The sequence below is a fragment of the Theileria parva genome, chromosome 1, assembly GCF_000165365.1.
Source record: "Theileria parva strain Muguga chromosome 1, complete sequence, whole genome shotgun sequence".
In the NCBI taxonomy this organism is placed as follows: Eukaryota; Apicomplexa; class Aconoidasida; order Piroplasmida; family Theileriidae; genus Theileria; species Theileria parva.
The window spans coordinates 966,768-985,211 of NC_007344.1; the positions used below are offsets into that span (position 1 = coordinate 966,768).

The following is an 18,444-nucleotide window of genomic DNA, read 5'->3' on the forward strand; positions in this document are numbered from 1 at the left end:
TGAAAAAATGGTTTTAAAATCAGTTTATAGGAATTTGCCAAGTTTATATAGAAGTAATTATATCCTAACGCAACGAGTAAAATATCACGCAAAGAGTAAATATGAAGGAAAAGGATTCAGAAAATTACTCGGTCCACTCTGGCCCCTGACAGTATCTTTAATATTAATAATTAATTTTTTTAGACCCCGGGATTCCTACAGTCATATGCCCTTATCACAGGCTTCTTTCTTTTATTGTATTATCCCCTGGATTCATGTTTTTTTGGTGTACGCAAACTTGTAAGTCTATTGACACATGTGTAAATATTTAAATAAATATTTATATAAATATTTAGAAGGCTGAAATGGACGCTAAAGTTGGAGGATGAACACATTGGATACACTCGATTTATTTTTACAATTTCAAGTTATTTCTCATTTTTGGATTATTAAATAAATAAATTTCAAACATAAAATTTTTAAAAAAAGCTCTCAATTTCCATATTTCAAACTTATACTCTTGTATTCCCTTATTTTTACCATAATTTAAGTTCATTCCAATTTTATGGTTTTAGTATTATATAATCTTTATTATTTATTGATTATTTATGCTTAAATTTCGATTTATTGGTTATGCCATGGGGATGTGTTAACTGGAGTTACTATTCAGTAATATAATTTAATAAAATATGCTAGAATAATTATTTGTAATATTTTAAAATTTTGTAAAATCTTAGTTCAATATGTCATATGTTAGAATAACAAACTTTACAGCAATTAGAAACTTAAGGCAGAATCTTATTGTTTTTCATGATGGGATATTCCATAGATTTTATCCTCAAAGGAACTTTCAATATACTAATTATTCCACAAATAACTCCTTAACCACATTGAATAATCGTAAAATACCAATAACTTCAAACATATTTGAGAAGAACAAATATAATTCTAATTTTAAAAAGCATAAAAGGAATTTCAGATATTTAGCCTTCATAACCACAGCAAGCTGTGCTATACACAAGAATCCTGATGAATCCACCGATAAAAATGAAGAAAATAAGGAGGAAGAAGTAACCGATGAAAAGGATGAATCTACCACGTTTGACCCGTTTGATGATGAAGATGTAGTTTACTTTTCTAAAGATTATACATACGAGTCACCTACAAAGGATAATAAATATTATATACACATTGAGAAGTTTAGGTATCCAAACCCTAAAGGCGCTAAGATTCCAAAGTCTATTAATTCAGACATTGATTCGTTCTTCGTAAATCCTTTTTTCGGTTATTTCAAACGAGTAAAGGATCAAATCGACAGTATTTTCGACAATTCAGGCGTTAATTTCTCTAATTTGTCACCGTTTAATCCTACGAATGGAGGTGGAAATGCGGTTCATATGGACCCATTTTGGGTAGTTTTAAGTAACACGCCGCCGACAACCTTTAGTAACGCGTTTATGTTAATTTGCGGAGCAGTTTTTGCACTTTGGAAGTTATCCGAAAACACAGCCAGCACTAAATTCTCAGAATTCATGAATAAACACTTCATCACATCTTACGAAGCCTTTAAATCCAAACGCTATCACACACTACTCACCTCAGGTATTAATTATTTAGTTGTATAATGTTCGTAGCGATAAGTCATTCATCGTTTGTTCATTTTGGAGTGAATTGTATGTTATTTCATCAATTGATGAAGACGTTTAATAATCACATGTCGTTTTACAGCACACACCACGTTAATAATAGCCTACAAACATTTGTAAGGAGTATTTTCTCCTCAAACTCCACACTCAACGGTAACTCCCAACACTATCACTCAATTAACACTAATACTACCTAATGTTACTAATAATAACAATTGTAGTGGGAAATGTGTCGAAGGTAGGAAGGATAACGACGAATGATATATTTAATGTAATGTTTTTATCATCGTTGGCGTCAAGTTTGGGTCACGTGTATTTTTATAAGACTCCAGTTCTGGGAGCGTCAGGAGCTATTTCGGGGCTGATGTACCTCTTGGCTTCAACCTTCCCAAATAGCTTCTTCAGAACAGTATTTCCGCTCCCGGGACTTAATTTAAGCATTTTACAAATCGGTCAGGTTTTTGTAGCCACTAATTTGTTCTTTCTAATGAATGGAAGGAGTCCGAACATAGCGTGGGCCGCACATCTCATAGGGATGGGAGCAGGAGCACTTTACTGTTTCTTCCAGCAATATGTAAACAAAAGACCAGGCTTCTATAACCCGTTCTCACTCTCTGTGAAAACGGCCAAGAGTCAGTGGATGAGAACGTTCCAAGGTATGAATAACTGATTTGACCTCAAATTGTTTAGGGTTTGGGAAGATTTAATTCCATGTAATAATAAATTTAAAACACATTTTACTCTACATTTTCATATTTTATGCCTTTATTTTACACATGTGTGGTGCCTCAGATTATCCATAGATTGGCAAACCTATTATATAATATTTAGAAGTAGAAACATTAAAAATGAAGTATATAAATTCAGTTCTTTGCTTAATAATATTATTAAATGTAGTTCAGTGTAGAGAAAATTCTGAAAATTCAGAAGATTCCAAAATCGCTAAGGATTCCACATTTAACCCTATCAAAATAGACTATTTTGAATATGAATTCCCAATCAACCATCATGTAATTCCATTTTCATACACTTTGGAAGGCTCCGCTGGAAAGAATTCAGTAAAGCCTGAAGAATCACACAATAGCGCTGAAGTAACTAAAATTATTTACACACAACATATTTAATTTTTAGGACTCCAATGTTGACAATATAAATAACATGAATTTGGAACCAAGACTGGAACCTTCCTACACTTCTTACTCCTTCATTAGAAGTTATAACGTTTCTAAATCCTGCCCACTGGATGATAATTTTTTCAGCAATCGTATAAGTAAATTCTCAAGATTCGGATCAGGTCGTGAAAGCGGTTACCCAGACCTAAACGAAGTAATAATTTTTACTAATATAACAATTTTCAGCTGATTGAGCATAATAAGACTTCAAATGGAGTCCTTTTAGTTGACTTTTTTGCAACTTGGTATGTTATTAGGGTTTAATTTCCTGTAGGTGTGGACCTTGTCAAAGGATGAACGAGAATTTGGTACTAAAAACTCAATAATTATTTGTTAGGAAGTGATAAGATCACAGTATAGAAGTGATAAACTGACAATACACTCAGTAGATGTGGATCAGAATAAAAGCCATTTGGAAGAGTACAAAATTACAGCACTCCCATCACTTTTATTATTCGTTAGAGGGGAGGTACACAAGAAAATCGTCGGACTCGTTGATGTTAAAACTCTAATCAAGGAAATTGATCTCTCATTAGATTCACTATACCATTAATTTATTATTCATACTTCATACATTATTGTGTGTGCTAATGTGTAGTGAGTTATTTGTCAAAATATTATTGAATACTCTTTAAAATCTTATTGGCTATGTCTTTACTTTCTTTGTAAATACGTTTCTTCTCAATTTTACCCTTGTTTAATATAGTTTCCTGGTCATCAGAGTCAATATCAGTCCAACATTCTCCACAAACCTAAAACTGTGTAACTGAATTAAGATTACTTTTCGGCATTCTCTTCTCTGAACAGTCTCATAAAGACATAATAAGTGGAATTTATGACCTAAATCATAAATATACACAATTGTAAGTTTAGAGTACCACAATCTAGATTAAAAGTTTTGGGATATTTTGAGCCGTGAAGAGAATCATTTAAAGGAAATAAACACTAAAATCAATTTTACAGAATAAACCGTACCAGCATGCATGAGTTATGTTTTTGTACATGATTATTTGAAAATATTGAGTCATCCACTGACACAGGAGTTCCATTTAGTACTTTGTGAGAGTCCTCATTGGTAGAAATCAACTAAGATAAATTTAAATTATCCTCTAACATTTCTTTTAGGTTCAGTGTATACTTCTAAAGTTAATATACAAAGTGGTATAGTTTATAAGGTACCGTCGTCTGATTGAAAGTTTAACTGTGAATAGGCTTTATCTAAGGCTAATAGGAGAGATTTGATCATTTCATCTTTCTTAATCAGTTTCTCATTTTGTTCCTCCACAAGTTTTCTCAAATCCTCTAATTCCGAATTTTCCATCATTAACTGTAATAATAGTAGACTAGTAATATATATTCAAGAGTATAATAATAATATGAGAATTTTTGGGTAATAAAATTATGATGTGGAATTAGAGTTGAGTGGAATTTTCCATTTTCCTCAATTCCCCAAATTTTAAAGAATTAGACAAGTTTAATGATATGGTCACGGGAGCCAATTAGGACATGAATTTCATCAACGTAGAGGCATATTTTATCCTCATTATTCATAGCCGTGTCCTCTAAATCAGAACCCTGGAAAGTAAAGGTATAATTAACAGAAGTTGCATCGTAGTAATTAATAGCTTCCTGAGGAATATTATCGCATTTTTCAAGAAAGTAGTCAATGTTGGTCCAGTAATTGGATGAATGTGAGCCTTCAGAAGGGTCAGTACTCTTGTACAACTCACTCAACGCCAGTGAGAGGTCCTAAATCCAATAATTAACCTGGTTACAAACCCTAGTTGATGCGAAGGAAACATGTGGTTTTCTCTGTTCATAATACTTATCAAAGCCAAAAGACTCGAGAACACGGTCAACACGGTCAATTATCGGTAGAACCTACAAATTAGATTATGAATATTGTGGTTACGGTATCATCACGGCATGTTTTATCAACGAATGAGACTGCGAAATAGCGGTTTAAATTCTCATTTGCGCAAATTGAAACTCGATTCTCGAGAATTAAATAAAATCTAAAAAATTTTATCGAAAATATGAAAATTTTATTCTTACGGTTTGAGGTTTTGAAGTGTGTTTTTAAGTTTTTCCAGAAAGGAATCGATAAATTGTCTTCTTAAATATAAAGGTTTACATAATGATAAGTGGGCGTAACTGGGACTTAATCTTGTGGATCCAACTTGAGAGTCCAAGTCCATATCAATATCAGAATGCGTGTAATCTGAGTCTGCCTGCGTAGGCTGTTCTGAGAATAACACATTGTTTAATTTTTCTAAATTAAACAGAGTATTATATGCCTTTTTTGCGATGGATGAGATTTCTTTACTAATTTCAACTAAACATCCATGAATTGAGTGAATTTAGCCTACCTTTGATGTAGCACAGAGTGTGGTAATTTCCGTCCACATGAGGGACGTTTCTGACATTAGAATTACTGTCAACCATGTACGAAAATTATAATAAATTAATTTTATGAATTTGCGCTAGCACTCCTCTGGTGGGAGTTGGTCTGAACCTGTTCCCGAGAGTATGTGGATAATTAATGTGTAAGTCTGGGATAAACTTAATTTTCTAATCTAAATCCAAATTTAAACAATTTGCATAAAATTTTAAATAAAATAAATTTATTAAATAATTAGATAAACAATTTGGATGGGAGATACTTTTAGTTTTTCTTTTATTTTCGAGACGATTAGACTATCGTGTATGTCTTCTGGTATATCTCCTTCAAAATCATCGTAAATTACACTAGAAAGGAAGGTGTCAGATGCCATTTCACTGTTCCTACAAATCATTGGCTTATTTTATAAGTACTTGTTTAGGCTGGATTCTTGAGTGTGTTTATCACTAGTTTTCCCTGAAATTCTAGTTGTTCCTAGTAAGTTTAAGTATTCCGCAGAAGTATTCAACTCTACAGTCTCCATACTCAGGATTACTACCATATCCTGTACCATCTGCATGGTCTCCTTGTAATCCAGTGGCTCCACCAACTTCTTCACACAGTCTAACATAAATTGACAGTTGTTAAGAGCGGTTTCTACGTCATCTTCATCCTCTAGTATGAAATCTATTGACTTATTTGGTATCAGAATTGATACCAACAACTTCTCCATCGATCCCAAAACACACGTGACTATCTTCTTATAATTCTTATAACTACACAACGCACATATTTCTAAAACATTTTTCAACCACAAACTTAATTAAAGTGTGGAGTTAACTATTATATGTAACTAAATTTGTGTTACGTAGGAGTTTGTGTGTGATTGTATTGAGAACTTCAAGAGGTTGTCTGTGTACGTGTTTGAATGTGTCGTAGTAGAGTTCCACGAAGTATTGATCAAAAATTGTGACCATCTTCTGATTAACAGTTTCGAGTTTTGACAACGACTCTGGCATGAGTTCAGAGAGTGGGAATTCTAGAAAAAACTCATGTAATGAAGTGGCAGATTCCATGAGAAGACATGAAATTGTACATGACTCTAGTATACTATCCAGTGAGTTCCAAATATGCTTTACATTTTCCACAAAGTAGTCTAACATTGGAACAATTACTTTAGTGACATATTTTCTTTTAGATTCCAGGAACTTTAAGGATTGACAGCGGAGTTCAATTCTATTTAAAAGAGATGTTAGGAGATTGGATACTTGTGATAGGAATTGGCGGTCCTGTAAATACATATTCGCTGTTAATCCTGACCGAACACCAATAGAATCACTAAATGATTCAATACTTACCAATCTCCTCATTAAGTTCATTACGTGTACATTTTCCATTTCCAACAAAGCGTCTAAACATCCAAATAGAATATTAGAGTCAAAACACAACATTATCTTACTATCAAATTTGTCCATCTTAGTATGTTTGTCTGTTAAAGGATCAGAATTTCCACTTTCACCAGAGGTACTAGGGTTAAAATCTTCCAGACTGCCGTTTAACTCTGATTGATTTAAATTATCTGGAATTGCGGGATTATCTTCATTTCCAAGTGGATAGTGATATAGTTGAATCATTATATATGGAATTAGAGTATTATTGTCAAAATCTGAAAACAGTTCATAGCTTGAAGACTGATCAAAACTCCTCAAATACATTCCAAAATTAACCAAAGAATTTATCATAGTATAGATAATACTGTTGACTTTTTCGTCTTCAAAGGTTGACCTACTAACCTCGAGGAGATTTGAGGAGTCTGGTTTCCCAATTACTTTTGTTAACTGTGACAACTCTAATCTGTTATAGTCATTTTCCAAAAAGTAATCATATACCAGAAATGGTAACCTACTGTACACAAATAATCTAGTCTCCCTTGCCAATAACATTGACCAATTTGAAATAATTTCATCCATTCCCACCTCTTTACATAAAGTGGTGAACTCCTCTAGTAGGCTTGGATCTTCAGAATAAGGTTGTGGTACTAGTGAATTAAAATATTTTGTGGTATCAAATTTCAATTCACTCTTTACGTTTTTAAACACTCTCATGTATTTTTTTACACAATTTTTCATGTAATCTATAGCCCACTCAGGATGATCAACCACTGATAAATTGCTCGTTTCAGACTGAAATGTGTATCTGAAACTGAATAAAACATTGTTCGCCAATAGAGAAACCACTGAGGATTCACTGTTTGTGTATTTTTCCAACTTAACTAAACATAATACCAGTGCAAATAACCTGTCAATCCCTTTCAAAGTCTGTTCAGGCTCATCTTCTGGTGTGTCATCTAGAATTGAATACCAACTACTACTCCTCTTAAATTCAATTAACAAATTCTTTGAGAAAACTAAAAGTGATTTTGATTTGAGGTCTTCTTTAAATGAAGAATCATGTGTATCGTCGTTGGATTCATTTCTGAGATAGACTAAGTGTTGTAATAGCTGGACTTGAATTAAGTTTTCATCTTGCAAATTTGAACTTTTAAGGCTGGAAGAATCCTTTTTAAATTTTACTCTTTCACCTGAGGTGTTAAAATTATTTGATTCATTTTGAAGTTTTGGAGCTTGTGATACATTTAAGGAATTTGTTGATTTGACTTCAGTGTTGAAAAGACAATTTTTAATAGATTCATAAATTTCCTCATTCTTAATATTTTCCAAACCTATCCTATTAATAAATGTTAAAGCGATTTCATTCTCCTTCATGGAGAAAATTGAGAAAATAGTCTAAAATATTATCATTTAATAAAAAACTTCATATAGTACACAAAATAATATAAATTATATAATATATTATAAAATGGAGTTATTTTTTATTCAACACCTATTCTCTCAGTCCCAATATAAACAAACATATTATTCTTTCAAATTAGATTTGTGTTTATCTGTAATTTTCTATAGATTATTAAATATGTATAATTTTTATAGAATTTATTAACTCTTGCTGGTTTCATTCTGTTAATTGTACTCTAATATTAATCTTAAACAAGGATTCTAACAATTCAATATAATAATTTAGATATGTTTAAATAGAGGAATGGATGTTCCAACCAGGTGTGTTTACAACTTTTAATAAATTTTTAGTTTGAGTGAACAGGTCGATAAATCATCTTTAGAGTGCCTGAATGAAGATTCTTTGCATAGAGTCACAAATACTCTCACTTCTGGAATTGATACTTACTTGCAATCCTCGCCCGGTGAGAGTGAACAGCTGTTGGTTAAGTATAAATTCTTGAACCCTGTCAAAATCCACTCAATGATTGTCAAAGCGCTTCCTGACGGTGTGGCTTCTGGCACTGCTCCAAAAATTCTTCGTCTTTTCATCAATTGTGAAGACCTCGATTTTCAAGATGCCGGTAATTTTGAACACTCAATTGTCTAACTACTTGATTATTCAGTTATTTAACTATATAACTATTCAACTAGTTGGCTGATTAATTGATTGATGGTTTGTAGAGTCTGACCCTTGTACCCAAGAACTGGTTTGTTATATTATTTTATAGTTGGTAGACTCTTGAAAGATCACATGTTGAGGCTGGAGAGAGGGTTTTACTTCGTTACGTTAGGTTTCAAAACGTTAATAGTCTCGCTGTTTACGTTGGTACGTTCAATCCACCAATTACTCGTGAGTAGCTGAGAACTATGGAAATGAGAGCACAAAAATCGCTCATATCGGTCTTTATGGAACCACTGCCACCTCCTCAAAGGTTAGTAGTAACTTAATTTACTCTTCAGATCGAGAACTGGAAACCAACCAAGGAGCAGGAAATGCAGTAAAAACTAATCTGATCCACCAATTTACATGTATTAAATGTTTAACACATTATGTATAAACTTAAAATGTTTAAAAATTAAAACTTCAATCCTTGTTTAAAATCAAATATAGCAGGGCCATACGGACGTAGAGCCCGTTTTCCGCCTGTTCAAAGAATACACACCGCTCATCGGAATCAACATCCGTAGAAACCTCGTCCACTCTCGGCAACGGATGCAATACCTAAACCAATATTAATATTTCCAATAGTTAATAAAAGAAAATAAATTTAATTATACCTTGGCGTGTTTGGGTAGTAGTGACATAACATGTTTGTCAATTTTAAAAGACTCCTTTGGTGGATGTTCTGAAGGTGGCATCCGTTCCCTCTGAATCCGTGTGACATAAACGACATCCACATTATCAAGCGCGTCAGTAAGCTTTTTGAAACTTGTCTGTCTTGAGAACGCCAAGTCCGGGATATTCTAAACAATCAATAAATAAAATTATTAATAAAATTATGAATATAAATATTTATTGTGGTTACGTATTTGGCGAAGTTTTGTTCAACTTCACGTTGTATTTGGGTTGGCATCTGAAGTGAAGTGGTGGAGACGTATCTCAAAACAACGTTAAACCGACTTAAAAGTCTTACAAGAGAGTGCGTAGTTCTGGCATATTTAAGGTCCCCTACTAAACAAACCGTAAGCTCCTTTTCAGAAGAAAATAAGGGAAAGTAACTATTAATGGTGTAGAGGTCAAGAAGTGCTTGAGTTGGGTGTTCCCCTGAACCGTCTCCGGCGTTAATCAGAGGAACCAGACAGTGATGTTTAACACGTTGAATGACATTAGTTTCAGGGTGACGTAACACTAGAACGTCACTGTATGATGATAAAACTCTAACTGAGTCGTCAATAGTTTCGCCTTTTGTAAATGAAGAGGTAGAATCACTCACAGAAACCACCTTGCCACCTAGCTTTAACATTGCAGTCTCAAATGAGCATCTTGTCCTAGTACTGGGTTCACAGAACAAGGTGGTCATAACCTTCCCAAACAAGAGTTCGACATTTAACCCTTGTGTAACTTTTTTCCTGAAAAAGTCAGCCACCTCAAAAATACAACTCAGCTGAGAATTAGTCAAATCATCTACAAACAATAATCCTTTATTTCTAAGAGTAGAAGCGACCTTCCTCTTCACAGAATCAAAACAGTGAAGCAGAGGATTACAACCGTATAGGCCAAGTTCAGTTAAAGCAGTTCTGACCCAGGGAACATATGAAAGGGCATATAAAGCTGTAACAGTAACAAGTCCAGCCCCAAGGGCAACCCATGAATGATGTAAATACTGTTTCATATAACTTTAATCCAAGGGTAAATAATTAGGGAAGATAGAAGAAGGCTATAGTGGTTAAGGATAACAGAAAATAACTGAGAAAGTAGAAGAATCCTAACTTATAAATCAAGAACAATTGAAATCAGACATGGTCACTCAAGAGAATCTAACTCTTGATAAAAAATAAAGGAACTTTTAACACACAAAACTACAAAAAACCGGAATAAACAAAATAAACATAAACTATTAATTATAAAAGTAATTTACAAAATAAATGAATATATAAAAAGTGTAAAGGTGGGTAAAAGGTTTATCATGAGAACAAAGAGTTAAAAGTGAGATGGGGCCTAAATTAGTGTTTTTTTTAATTAAAAAGGAATAAACTTATGTTAGTAAGTGGTAATTAGTAATTGTTTCAAATCAATGTATATTGTGATCTAACTAATTCTTCCTTGTTTCATTCTTTGAAATAACCTTTTTTCCAATTGTTATACAAAATTTGTTATATTTTAACAAATTATCAATTTAAGCTGAAATTTGAGAAATCTGTTATGGAAATATGAGATTTAATTAGATTAAACTATCTAAACAAATTTGGTTAATGCAACAGGATCTAATATTTTATTAAACTACTACAAAGTTTTTATTATACAAACTTTGAGTGAATTTTTTAATTTTTCGACATATTTTTTAAATTATCTTTTCATTTTTAATAACTAAGTCCATTTTAACGGTCAAATTTTGGTAATTATAATTTTTAAATTTTCAATAGTGGGATTACTCCCTTTATCTAATACACATTTCAAGATTCCAAGAATAAATTTAATAATTAATCGGTAAAAAATATAAATTAACAATTATTTAATATTTTTATGATTTTTGTTCAATAATTGACTGTTGTGGTAAATTTTCGGAAATGCCCATGGATTCTACAAGTTAATAACATTAATCACAAATCTCTTTGCGTTATTTATAAATAACTTTATACTTCCGGTAAATTGATGGATATGTAACCGCAAAGATTTTCCGAATAATTTTTAGATGGTATATGCAGTTTTCGTGCAGAAGGAGTATGCATGCATCAAATACCATTAAATTAGCTATTAAAATTGTGGATATGTGTGGAATCAAAACCCTTTAAATTATACATTAAGTAGCAAACAAATTATATACCGCTACTTAATCGTTGTTCTGATCAATCATATAAGGCGAAAATTTTTACACATTTTGAATTCTTAATAAAGGATTTATCTCGGAGATTTAACCTAAATTTATCTATAACCTTTGGATTTTAGATAAAAGCGCTGTTTCCGCAAAAGCCGTGGACCTTGCCGAAGAATCACTACACTGTAAAACTAATTCATTGGAAATCAGTTTCCCTGAAAAGGTTCAACAAAGCACGAAAATAATTCACTCAATTTTGTAAATTGGGCTCTTGTTACAAATTAAAATAAATTATCCAAATACCAGAAGTTAGAATTGGGAGGTCACTGGCATTGAAGGTCGAGCATCGAAAACACACTTACAGGTACTTAATCCTAGTTATTAAATAATTTTATTTATTTTATTTAAAATTATAAAGATCGCAAGAGAGAAATTATGGAAGCCGGATTTGAGTTTGCAGATTAACCCTGAAATATGTATGTGTTTACTCACAAAGGGGTAAAATACGTTTGTTTGTTATTTTGAAATTTGTATGTGATTTTATTGATTAAGTAAAGTAATTTGTGTTAAAATTACGTGATATGAACAGTTGGTGTGAAACTTTTCCCTGCTCATGAATCTGCATACGGTAACACTATCAAATTGATGGAATTCATTGGGAAAAAACGTTATTACAAAAATATAATAATTTTCCCACTAAATTATGCTTAAATTAGCGTGAAACTCGGTTAATATTTAGTGGAAGGCTATACTGTCTTGGTGGTGTCTTAATTAAAACAGAAGAGAATGATGTGTTGTTGAATTTCACAGGGTTGTGAAATCAATCATTCAGTAATACTAAAAGGAGTGTCACAAAATTGTAATTATTGAAGCAACACTGCTAATACGAAAATTCCAACCCAACATAGGAACTTATATACCGCTGCCAGGGTCTCTAGGTTACAGCATAAATTCACAAACGTTATTTTTTACAAATTGATAAAATTTCAATAATTTAGGAGATTATCGTAATTTTTCTGGTTTTTCCGTAGTTGTAGTTTTAATCCGGCGACCAAACCTTCTCAAACATGCGACGCCTACATATATAAATAACCTTTGTAAGATTATTTTATAGGCCGTTGTAAATTCTAAAGAATATAATGTACCCAACTGGTTTATCTCGCCCGTATATGCTCCGAGTTAGTTCGAGGACTTGGTTGAGAGATAGCCACGACCTGTTCGATTATGAAACTCACCAACACGTTAAAATCTCCCACTTTGCAACATCATGTCCACTAAAGGTGTTGAGAAACGACTCGGAAGTCAGCGTTATAGACTACAACAACAACGTTGACAGGGAGCACGACCACCTTTTGAGCATAGTTTGCAATAGAGCTGGAGATTACATTGTGGCTCCTGCAGAAAAGATCCAAGGGTCGCTTTTGAGCCCACAGAAGCTGTGGTTAATTGTGAGGACGCTCCCCTCCCAAAGATACCCGCTCCAGGAAAACGATATTATTAAACTCGGAAGATTCCGCCTCCGAGTGAAGCAATTAGTCCCAGGACCAAGTGTGGAGACTCCCGACAGTAGTAGTGATAACACTATTGGATACCCTGACGATGTAATTAACTGCGGCGAGACCAACGACGCCCAAATTGTCAAGTTGTTTGATGGCATAATTCCAGATAAAACCATCACCTTCGAGGAGCAGTGTAATATCCAGTGCCGTATATGTTTATCTGAGGGGTATCTTCACTACCCATCCTCAGATAACACGCCAAACACCACCCCTGCAAACAGTAGTAGCAATGATACTAGTTTGGATATTGATTCGGTGACTGGGAAGATGGACATTTACTCCAACCCGCTCAACAGTAACACGAGCAGTGTCACGTGCAGTTTGGACCCCAACTTGGCAGATGCGTCAATTGACAACCTTGAGAAGTCGGCGACCTTCGAGTCAGATCGGCTAATTTGCGCCTGTGAATGCAAGGGGAGTATTAAGTATGTTCACGTGGAGTGTTTGAGGAAGTGGATCGACTCCAAATGGAGCTTGAGAGGTGAGGACCCACTCCCGTCAATTGTATTTATAAAGGAAGTTTCATGCGAACTTTGCAAGACCAATTATCCCTGCTTTATTAGACAAAACGGGGAGCTGATCCAGATTGTCAAGATGCCAAAAATGCAAACGCCGTTTTTAGTGCTTGAAAACACAACTCCACAGGCTGTTAGGGGAGTTCACCTGGTGTCAATGAGGGACTCTAAGGATTTAAAGCTGGGAAGAGGACACGAGTCTGATTTGAGAATTCCAGACGTCTCCATTAGCCGTTATCACGCCAACATCAGGTATGAAAACGGTCAATTTTACCTTGAGGATCACGACTCGAAGTTTGGAACTCTGGTTGCCATGAAGAAGTCGAGGATTGTTTCATCAGACGAGCCACTTGCAGTCCAGGTTGGACGTTCAGTTATTAATTTGACTGTTGATAAATCTTTGCCGTATTTTGAGAAGACTTGGCTCACACTCACTCCAACCCCGCCTGTTTATAACACTTTCGATGTTCCAACTAATGGAAGTGGTAACGTTGACTTGAACCTAAATTCAGCTCCAGTCTTCGGCTCTCAAGCATACAACAGTATGATTCCCACTGTAAACGTACCTAACATGGGTAATGGTAATAACATGAGTAATCAGGGAAACATGGGTAATCAAGTTAATATGACTAATCCTGGTGCATTTGGTAATCCTGTGAATGTAGCAAATTTGACAAGTTCTTCCAATGGTGTTAATGTTATGCACTCGCAGGGAATTAGTCCGAACTCCACCGCTATTGGCATTGATATGATGGACCACCCAATGCATCCCAGTGGTTATATGTCATTTTATCAGCCCTCGTATTCTAACCCAGTCCACATTCCAAGCCCAAGTAACTCTAACTCAATTAGCAACGGCTCAAACAACTTTGCATTTCAACAAGGTTCATCCACGCCCACAGCACCAACTAATGGAAATGGCGGTAATGTGGGACCTGCTCATACATTACCAAGTTCCGGCCATGGATTACCCAGTCCCGGTCATGGATTACCCAGTCCTGGTTCCAGGGTTAGCCCACTTAATGATATATACTGGGGTTGTCTGAGAGAAGCTGCTAGACAAAGGTTTGACCCTCACGCTCTCGACGGTCTCGCCAATAACCGTCTCAACAGCTTTAGACTCAACCCAGTCTCGTCAAGCCCAAACATGAACAATGGCAATGGCAATCTATCTATGAATTCCAGTGGTGTAATTAGCAGTAGTAGTTCCAGTGGTATGAGTAGTTCTGGCCAGATGAACCCTGGTAACAGTAGTAGCAGTGGAATGTCCATGAGTAATAGCGGAGAAGACTTGGACATGCTGTTGCCGGACACGGTATTTATCGCAAATTGGAATAACCTGCCAACTAGAAACTTAGATTTAAACGGGGACACCAGCACCAGTGCCCTGGAACACAGACACTCTCAGGATTTGGATAAACCAATCACTCGCATTTAATTTTACTGAGTTTAATCTTTTCAACAAATTTATTTTCACATTTTTTTTTATTATTATTTTATTAGTATTATAATATTACTTGTTCAGAATTATGTTAATGTTTATACACTTATTTTACTACTGATAACTGCATGTATATAAAATGTAGTATATTAGTTGTTTATAACTCGGGGTGTTTTTCAGTTTTATCCTCAGGTTGAGGTTCAGGAGTGTCAGATGCCTGTTTGGCGTCTTCTGAAGGTTTTTGAGTAGAGTCGGAAGTCTCAGGAGTAGGTTCGACAGGTGTTTCAGGCTTAGGAGTTGATGTGTCAGGCTGACTGGTTGCATCAGGCTGGGGTGTTGGTGTTTCAGGAGTTACTTTGGGTGGTTCAGGAGGAAGAATTGATTCAAGGTTCTTTAAAACTAGCTTGCTAACATCAAGTTTTGTCTTGATAGTAGTTGAGTCAAAGAGCCCATCCTCATGAAGAGGCAGGTTGGCCTGATCCTTTTTAACCTGCTCCCACCAACTTACATTGTTGTTGAAGAGGTCTAGAGAAGCGTTTTGATCTTTAAGAAACGGTTTCTCCTCGAGTAATTTGTTTAATCTTTCCTGTAATTCTGAGAAATTATCATCGCCAAACTTAACCAGAGATTCTCTATTAAGGTTATTATTCATCCTGTTGTAAATGGGAGTTCCCAAACCATTGAGTTCATCCAAATGTTTATTTAGCGTCTCAGAAGTAGCTGAGTATGAATTTTCATCAAACCAATCCATGAGAAACTTAACCTTCTCGGTCAAAGTCTGTTCCTCATTTGGTTTACAAGCTGACTTGAAGTCATCTGACTTTAAAACGCCCTTGTATTTGTAAAGAGTTGATTCCAGGCGGTTTTTCAACTGGCTGCGTTCAATGGCAGCCTTGTCCTTATTTACCAATAATTGTATATTATTTTTACTCTCATGTAGTTTTTTTAAATGATATACGTTAACTGTGTTGTCAACAAATTCTAAATTTACACTATCATCAACTGGCTCTTTTGGTGATTTATCCTTCTGATCTTGAGTGGTCTTGCTGTCCTTTTTACTATCCTTAGTCTTATCCTCTTTTTTACTATCCTTAGTCTTATCCTCTTTTTTACTATCTTTAGTCTTATCCTCTTTTTTACTATCCTTAGTCTTATCCTCCTCCTTTTTATCCTCCTTTTTGGCATCTTTCTGGTCAACTGTTGTTTTATCTTGTTTACTATCTGAAGTCTCAGTAGTGGTTTCTGAAGAAGCATTTGTTTGAGATTGTGAGGTATCCTTTTCTTTATCCTTCAAATCAGTTTGTTCAGAACTAGACTCTGTGGTCTTATCTTTTAAATCGTCAACAGTTTTGTCAGTGTCTTTGGGAAATTCACCAGCAGATGAATCACCCTCAGGAGTTTTATGCGTTTCATCGACTTTTTTAGAAGATTCAGAAGAATCAGATTCTGGAGACTTATCTTCCGGTCTCTCTGGTCCGGAAGGTTCTTCAGAATCACTAGATTCATAACCACTGTCTGTAGCATCGGAAGTCTTCTTAGTTTCAGACTCTTTCTTAGATTCTGGACTGGAAGTGTCTTCGTGAGTTGAGTCGGTAGTATCAGATTTCAAAGTTTCAGATTTTGTGGTGTCGGATTTTGAAGTATCCAGAGCCTTTTTAACTGGCTTTGCCAACACCTTATTGAGACTAATTAAGCCGTTCTCTGTTTTAAATGATAGCGTAACCTGGGCAAGCATGTCATTTTTATGTTTTGAGAGTAAATCGTCAACGCCCTTGATTTTGTAATCCAGAACCTTCACTTCACTTGAAGGCTCGTTTGGGTTTGAAGTCTCATAAATTGTCACATTGAAATTGTTAACTGTGTTAACTTTTACTATTTTCGAGCTATTAATTTTGTCCACTGACTTGTATAAGGTGACCCTCTTGTCCAAATCAGGTCCTTTGACGTGTAAAACGTAATCAAAAACTGCATTGTCAAAAAGTTCCATTTTTTTCATTCTGAAAAATGGGTTGTGTGCAGCTGCGAGATAACCGCAGCCCATTGCAATTGATTCCTCTGCGTTTAAATGAAAACCTAACTGTAGTGGTTTTACGATTTCCGATAATTTGGCTGTAACTGAGGGTACTCTCCACGCTCCTCCCAGCATCTCAACACTGTCCAAATCACTGAATTTCAAGTTTGCCTTCTCCAAGGCCATGTTAATTGGCACGTGTAACTCTTTCAGGACAGGTTCTAACAATTTGTCGAATTCTGACCTCGTCACCTTAGCATTAAGGTGTTTATTTTTTACCAGGTTGTCCACCTCCACGGAGGCTGAATTTGAGAGGGATAACTTCATTTTAGCCTTGTTAGAGTTCTTTAGGAGTTTTTGTAGTGATTTTGGGTTTCCTGGCATCAACTTGAGGTCATGTTCCCTTTCAAATTTATTCCTCAAATACTCGGCCAGGAGCAAATCATGTTGTCGTCCACCGATTCCTGGGTAAGTAACACACGAGAGAGTTCTTATCTGAGGGAATTCCTTGGATTTAGGCGGTGGAACCTTGGCCTCAACAACTCCAACATTAGCCCCAAAACTGCCCAAATCGTAGTACATTATTTTCCTGGTGCCCGGTGGCATTTCCAGCGTATGGAACCAGGCTGCTGCTGATATTCCGTGGACCAAATCTACTACCTTTAAACCGGCACTTTCTGCTGCAAAAACCAAAGCCTTCCTTTGATTCTGGGTGTAGTTGCAGGGAATTGAAATGACTGCCAGCATCTCAACGTTGGAATCGTAGGATTCTATGGCTTTCAGAGACAAAAGCTTCTCAAGAGCTACATGTTTTAGGTGATTAAAAAAATGTCCAGTTGCTTCTTCGAGTCCTACCATTGAGTCCTTGAGGACTTTGAGGTGTAGTTGGCCGTCCTTCGAAACGCCGAACTCGTACGGGGTATAATCCCAGTGAAATGGAACATTATTTTTTTTCAGGGTTTCCACAACCTCTGATGCCTTTAATGTTGAGACCCTGCTCCATTTTGAGTTAGAAGTGAATGGAACTCCCAGGAGGTGTGCCGATTTCTGTAAAGTTTTACTCGGGTCCTTTACAGAGAATGAGGAGGCTTCCTTGTCAAATAATCTGGTATCTCCGAGCAAATAAACGGCGTTCTCAAATTTCCTACTTCCTGTTCCTGTGAGTAAAATGTCAGGTCTATGTCCTCTGAAAGCAATTGAAGCCTCAACGAATTCTTCTCCCCAATCAATCCCTAACGTGACTGAAGTTGATTCGGCGTGGTTTATAAAATAAAAGAAAGAAGGAAGTATGTACAAAGAATATCGGAATCTGTGGACTAATAATGTAAAAATTATGATACAGAAGTTGTTTAAAATCCTCATATTATTTAAATGTTTGTAAAATTAGTTGACAAATATTATACACATTTATGAAATAATTAAATAAAATGA

At 35.2% G+C, this 18,444-nt stretch overlaps 11 protein-coding genes across 11 annotated transcripts; 6 read left to right on the forward strand and 5 right to left on the reverse strand.

Annotated features, from left to right (window-relative positions):
* Positions 1-7: 7 nt before the first annotated feature.
* Positions 8-494, forward strand: TpMuguga_01g02430 (putative integral membrane protein; the record flags this gene model as incomplete). Its single annotated transcript, XM_061305224.1, has 3 exons — positions 8-151; positions 184-279; positions 336-494. 3 exons carry the CDS (start codon positions 8-10, stop codon positions 366-368), a joined length of 273 nt encoding a protein of 90 aa, XP_061161962.1. The 3' UTR covers positions 369-494.
* A 176-nt stretch (positions 495-670) lies between these two features.
* On the forward strand, positions 671-2,332 carry ROM6 (Rhomboid family protein; the record flags this gene model as incomplete). The annotated part of the gene is made up of 4 exons (XM_760897.2): positions 671-1,581; positions 1,614-1,778; positions 1,847-2,281; positions 2,316-2,332. The coding sequence occupies exons 1-4, from the start codon at positions 723-725 to the stop codon at positions 2,330-2,332; spliced, it is 1,476 nt and encodes a 491-aa protein (XP_765990.2). The 5' UTR covers positions 671-722.
* A 141-nt stretch (positions 2,333-2,473) lies between these two features.
* On the forward strand, positions 2,474-3,365 carry trxB/A (Thioredoxin family protein; the record flags this gene model as incomplete). Its single annotated transcript, XM_760898.2, has 5 exons — positions 2,474-2,716; positions 2,757-2,951; positions 2,984-3,042; positions 3,072-3,105; positions 3,135-3,365. 5 exons carry the CDS (start codon positions 2,474-2,476, stop codon positions 3,348-3,350), a joined length of 747 nt encoding a protein of 248 aa, XP_765991.1. The 3' UTR covers positions 3,351-3,365.
* A 49-nt stretch (positions 3,366-3,414) lies between these two features.
* Positions 3,415-3,857, reverse strand: TpMuguga_01g00472 (uncharacterized protein; the record flags this gene model as incomplete). The annotated part of the gene is made up of 4 exons (XM_760899.2): positions 3,773-3,857; positions 3,676-3,742; positions 3,579-3,637; positions 3,415-3,549 (listed from the first exon to the last, which is right to left on the reverse strand). The coding sequence occupies exons 1-4, from the start codon at positions 3,776-3,778 to the stop codon at positions 3,415-3,417; spliced, it is 267 nt and encodes an 88-aa protein (XP_765992.1). The 5' UTR covers positions 3,779-3,857.
* Positions 3,858-4,195: 338 nt separating this feature from the next.
* Positions 4,196-5,262, reverse strand: TpMuguga_01g00473 (uncharacterized protein). The gene is made up of 5 exons (XM_061305002.1): positions 5,167-5,262; positions 4,853-5,132; positions 4,710-4,812; positions 4,577-4,678; positions 4,196-4,546 (listed from the first exon to the last, which is right to left on the reverse strand). The coding sequence occupies exons 1-5, from the start codon at positions 5,240-5,242 to the stop codon at positions 4,262-4,264; spliced, it is 846 nt and encodes a 281-aa protein (XP_061161577.1). The 5' UTR covers positions 5,243-5,262; the 3' UTR covers positions 4,196-4,261.
* Positions 5,244-7,996, reverse strand: TpMuguga_01g00474 (uncharacterized protein). The gene is made up of 4 exons (XM_061305003.1): positions 6,046-7,996; positions 5,612-5,972; positions 5,461-5,581; positions 5,244-5,373 (listed from the first exon to the last, which is right to left on the reverse strand). The coding sequence occupies exons 1-4, from the start codon at positions 7,940-7,942 to the stop codon at positions 5,281-5,283; spliced, it is 2,472 nt and encodes an 823-aa protein (XP_061161578.1). The 5' UTR covers positions 7,943-7,996; the 3' UTR covers positions 5,244-5,280.
* Positions 7,997-8,084: 88 nt separating this feature from the next.
* Positions 8,085-9,035, forward strand: TXNL1 (PITH domain protein). Its single transcript, XM_760902.2, has 6 exons — positions 8,085-8,290; positions 8,321-8,592; positions 8,693-8,718; positions 8,747-8,837; positions 8,870-8,943; positions 8,972-9,035. Exons 1-6 carry the CDS (start codon positions 8,274-8,276, stop codon positions 9,011-9,013), a joined length of 522 nt encoding a protein of 173 aa, XP_765995.1. The 5' UTR covers positions 8,085-8,273; the 3' UTR covers positions 9,014-9,035.
* An 8-nt stretch (positions 9,036-9,043) lies between these two features.
* On the reverse strand, positions 9,044-10,638 carry TpMuguga_01g00476 (aspartate carbamoyltransferase). Its single transcript, XM_760903.2, has 3 exons — positions 9,538-10,638; positions 9,290-9,475; positions 9,044-9,233 (listed from the first exon to the last, which is right to left on the reverse strand). Exons 1-3 carry the CDS (start codon positions 10,342-10,344, stop codon positions 9,096-9,098), a joined length of 1,131 nt encoding a protein of 376 aa, XP_765996.1. The 5' UTR covers positions 10,345-10,638; the 3' UTR covers positions 9,044-9,095.
* A 71-nt stretch (positions 10,639-10,709) lies between these two features.
* Positions 10,710-11,749, forward strand: TpMuguga_01g00477 (uncharacterized protein; the record flags this gene model as incomplete). The annotated part of the gene is made up of 2 exons (XM_760904.1): positions 10,710-10,722; positions 11,619-11,749. The coding sequence occupies 2 exons, from the start codon at positions 10,710-10,712 to the stop codon at positions 11,747-11,749; spliced, it is 144 nt and encodes a 47-aa protein (XP_765997.1).
* Positions 11,750-12,626: 877 nt separating this feature from the next.
* TpMuguga_01g00478 (uncharacterized protein) lies at positions 12,627-15,031 on the forward strand (the record flags this gene model as incomplete). The annotated part of the gene is made up of 1 exon (XM_760905.2): positions 12,627-15,031. The coding sequence occupies one exon, from the start codon at positions 12,627-12,629 to the stop codon at positions 14,997-14,999; it is 2,373 nt and encodes a 790-aa protein (XP_765998.1). The 3' UTR covers positions 15,000-15,031.
* Positions 15,032-15,159: 128 nt separating this feature from the next.
* hyou1 (uncharacterized protein) lies at positions 15,160-18,375 on the reverse strand (the record flags this gene model as incomplete). Its single annotated transcript, XM_760906.1, has 1 exon — positions 15,160-18,375. The coding sequence occupies one exon, from the start codon at positions 18,373-18,375 to the stop codon at positions 15,160-15,162; it is 3,216 nt and encodes a 1,071-aa protein (XP_765999.1).
* Positions 18,376-18,444: the final 69 nt, after the last annotated feature.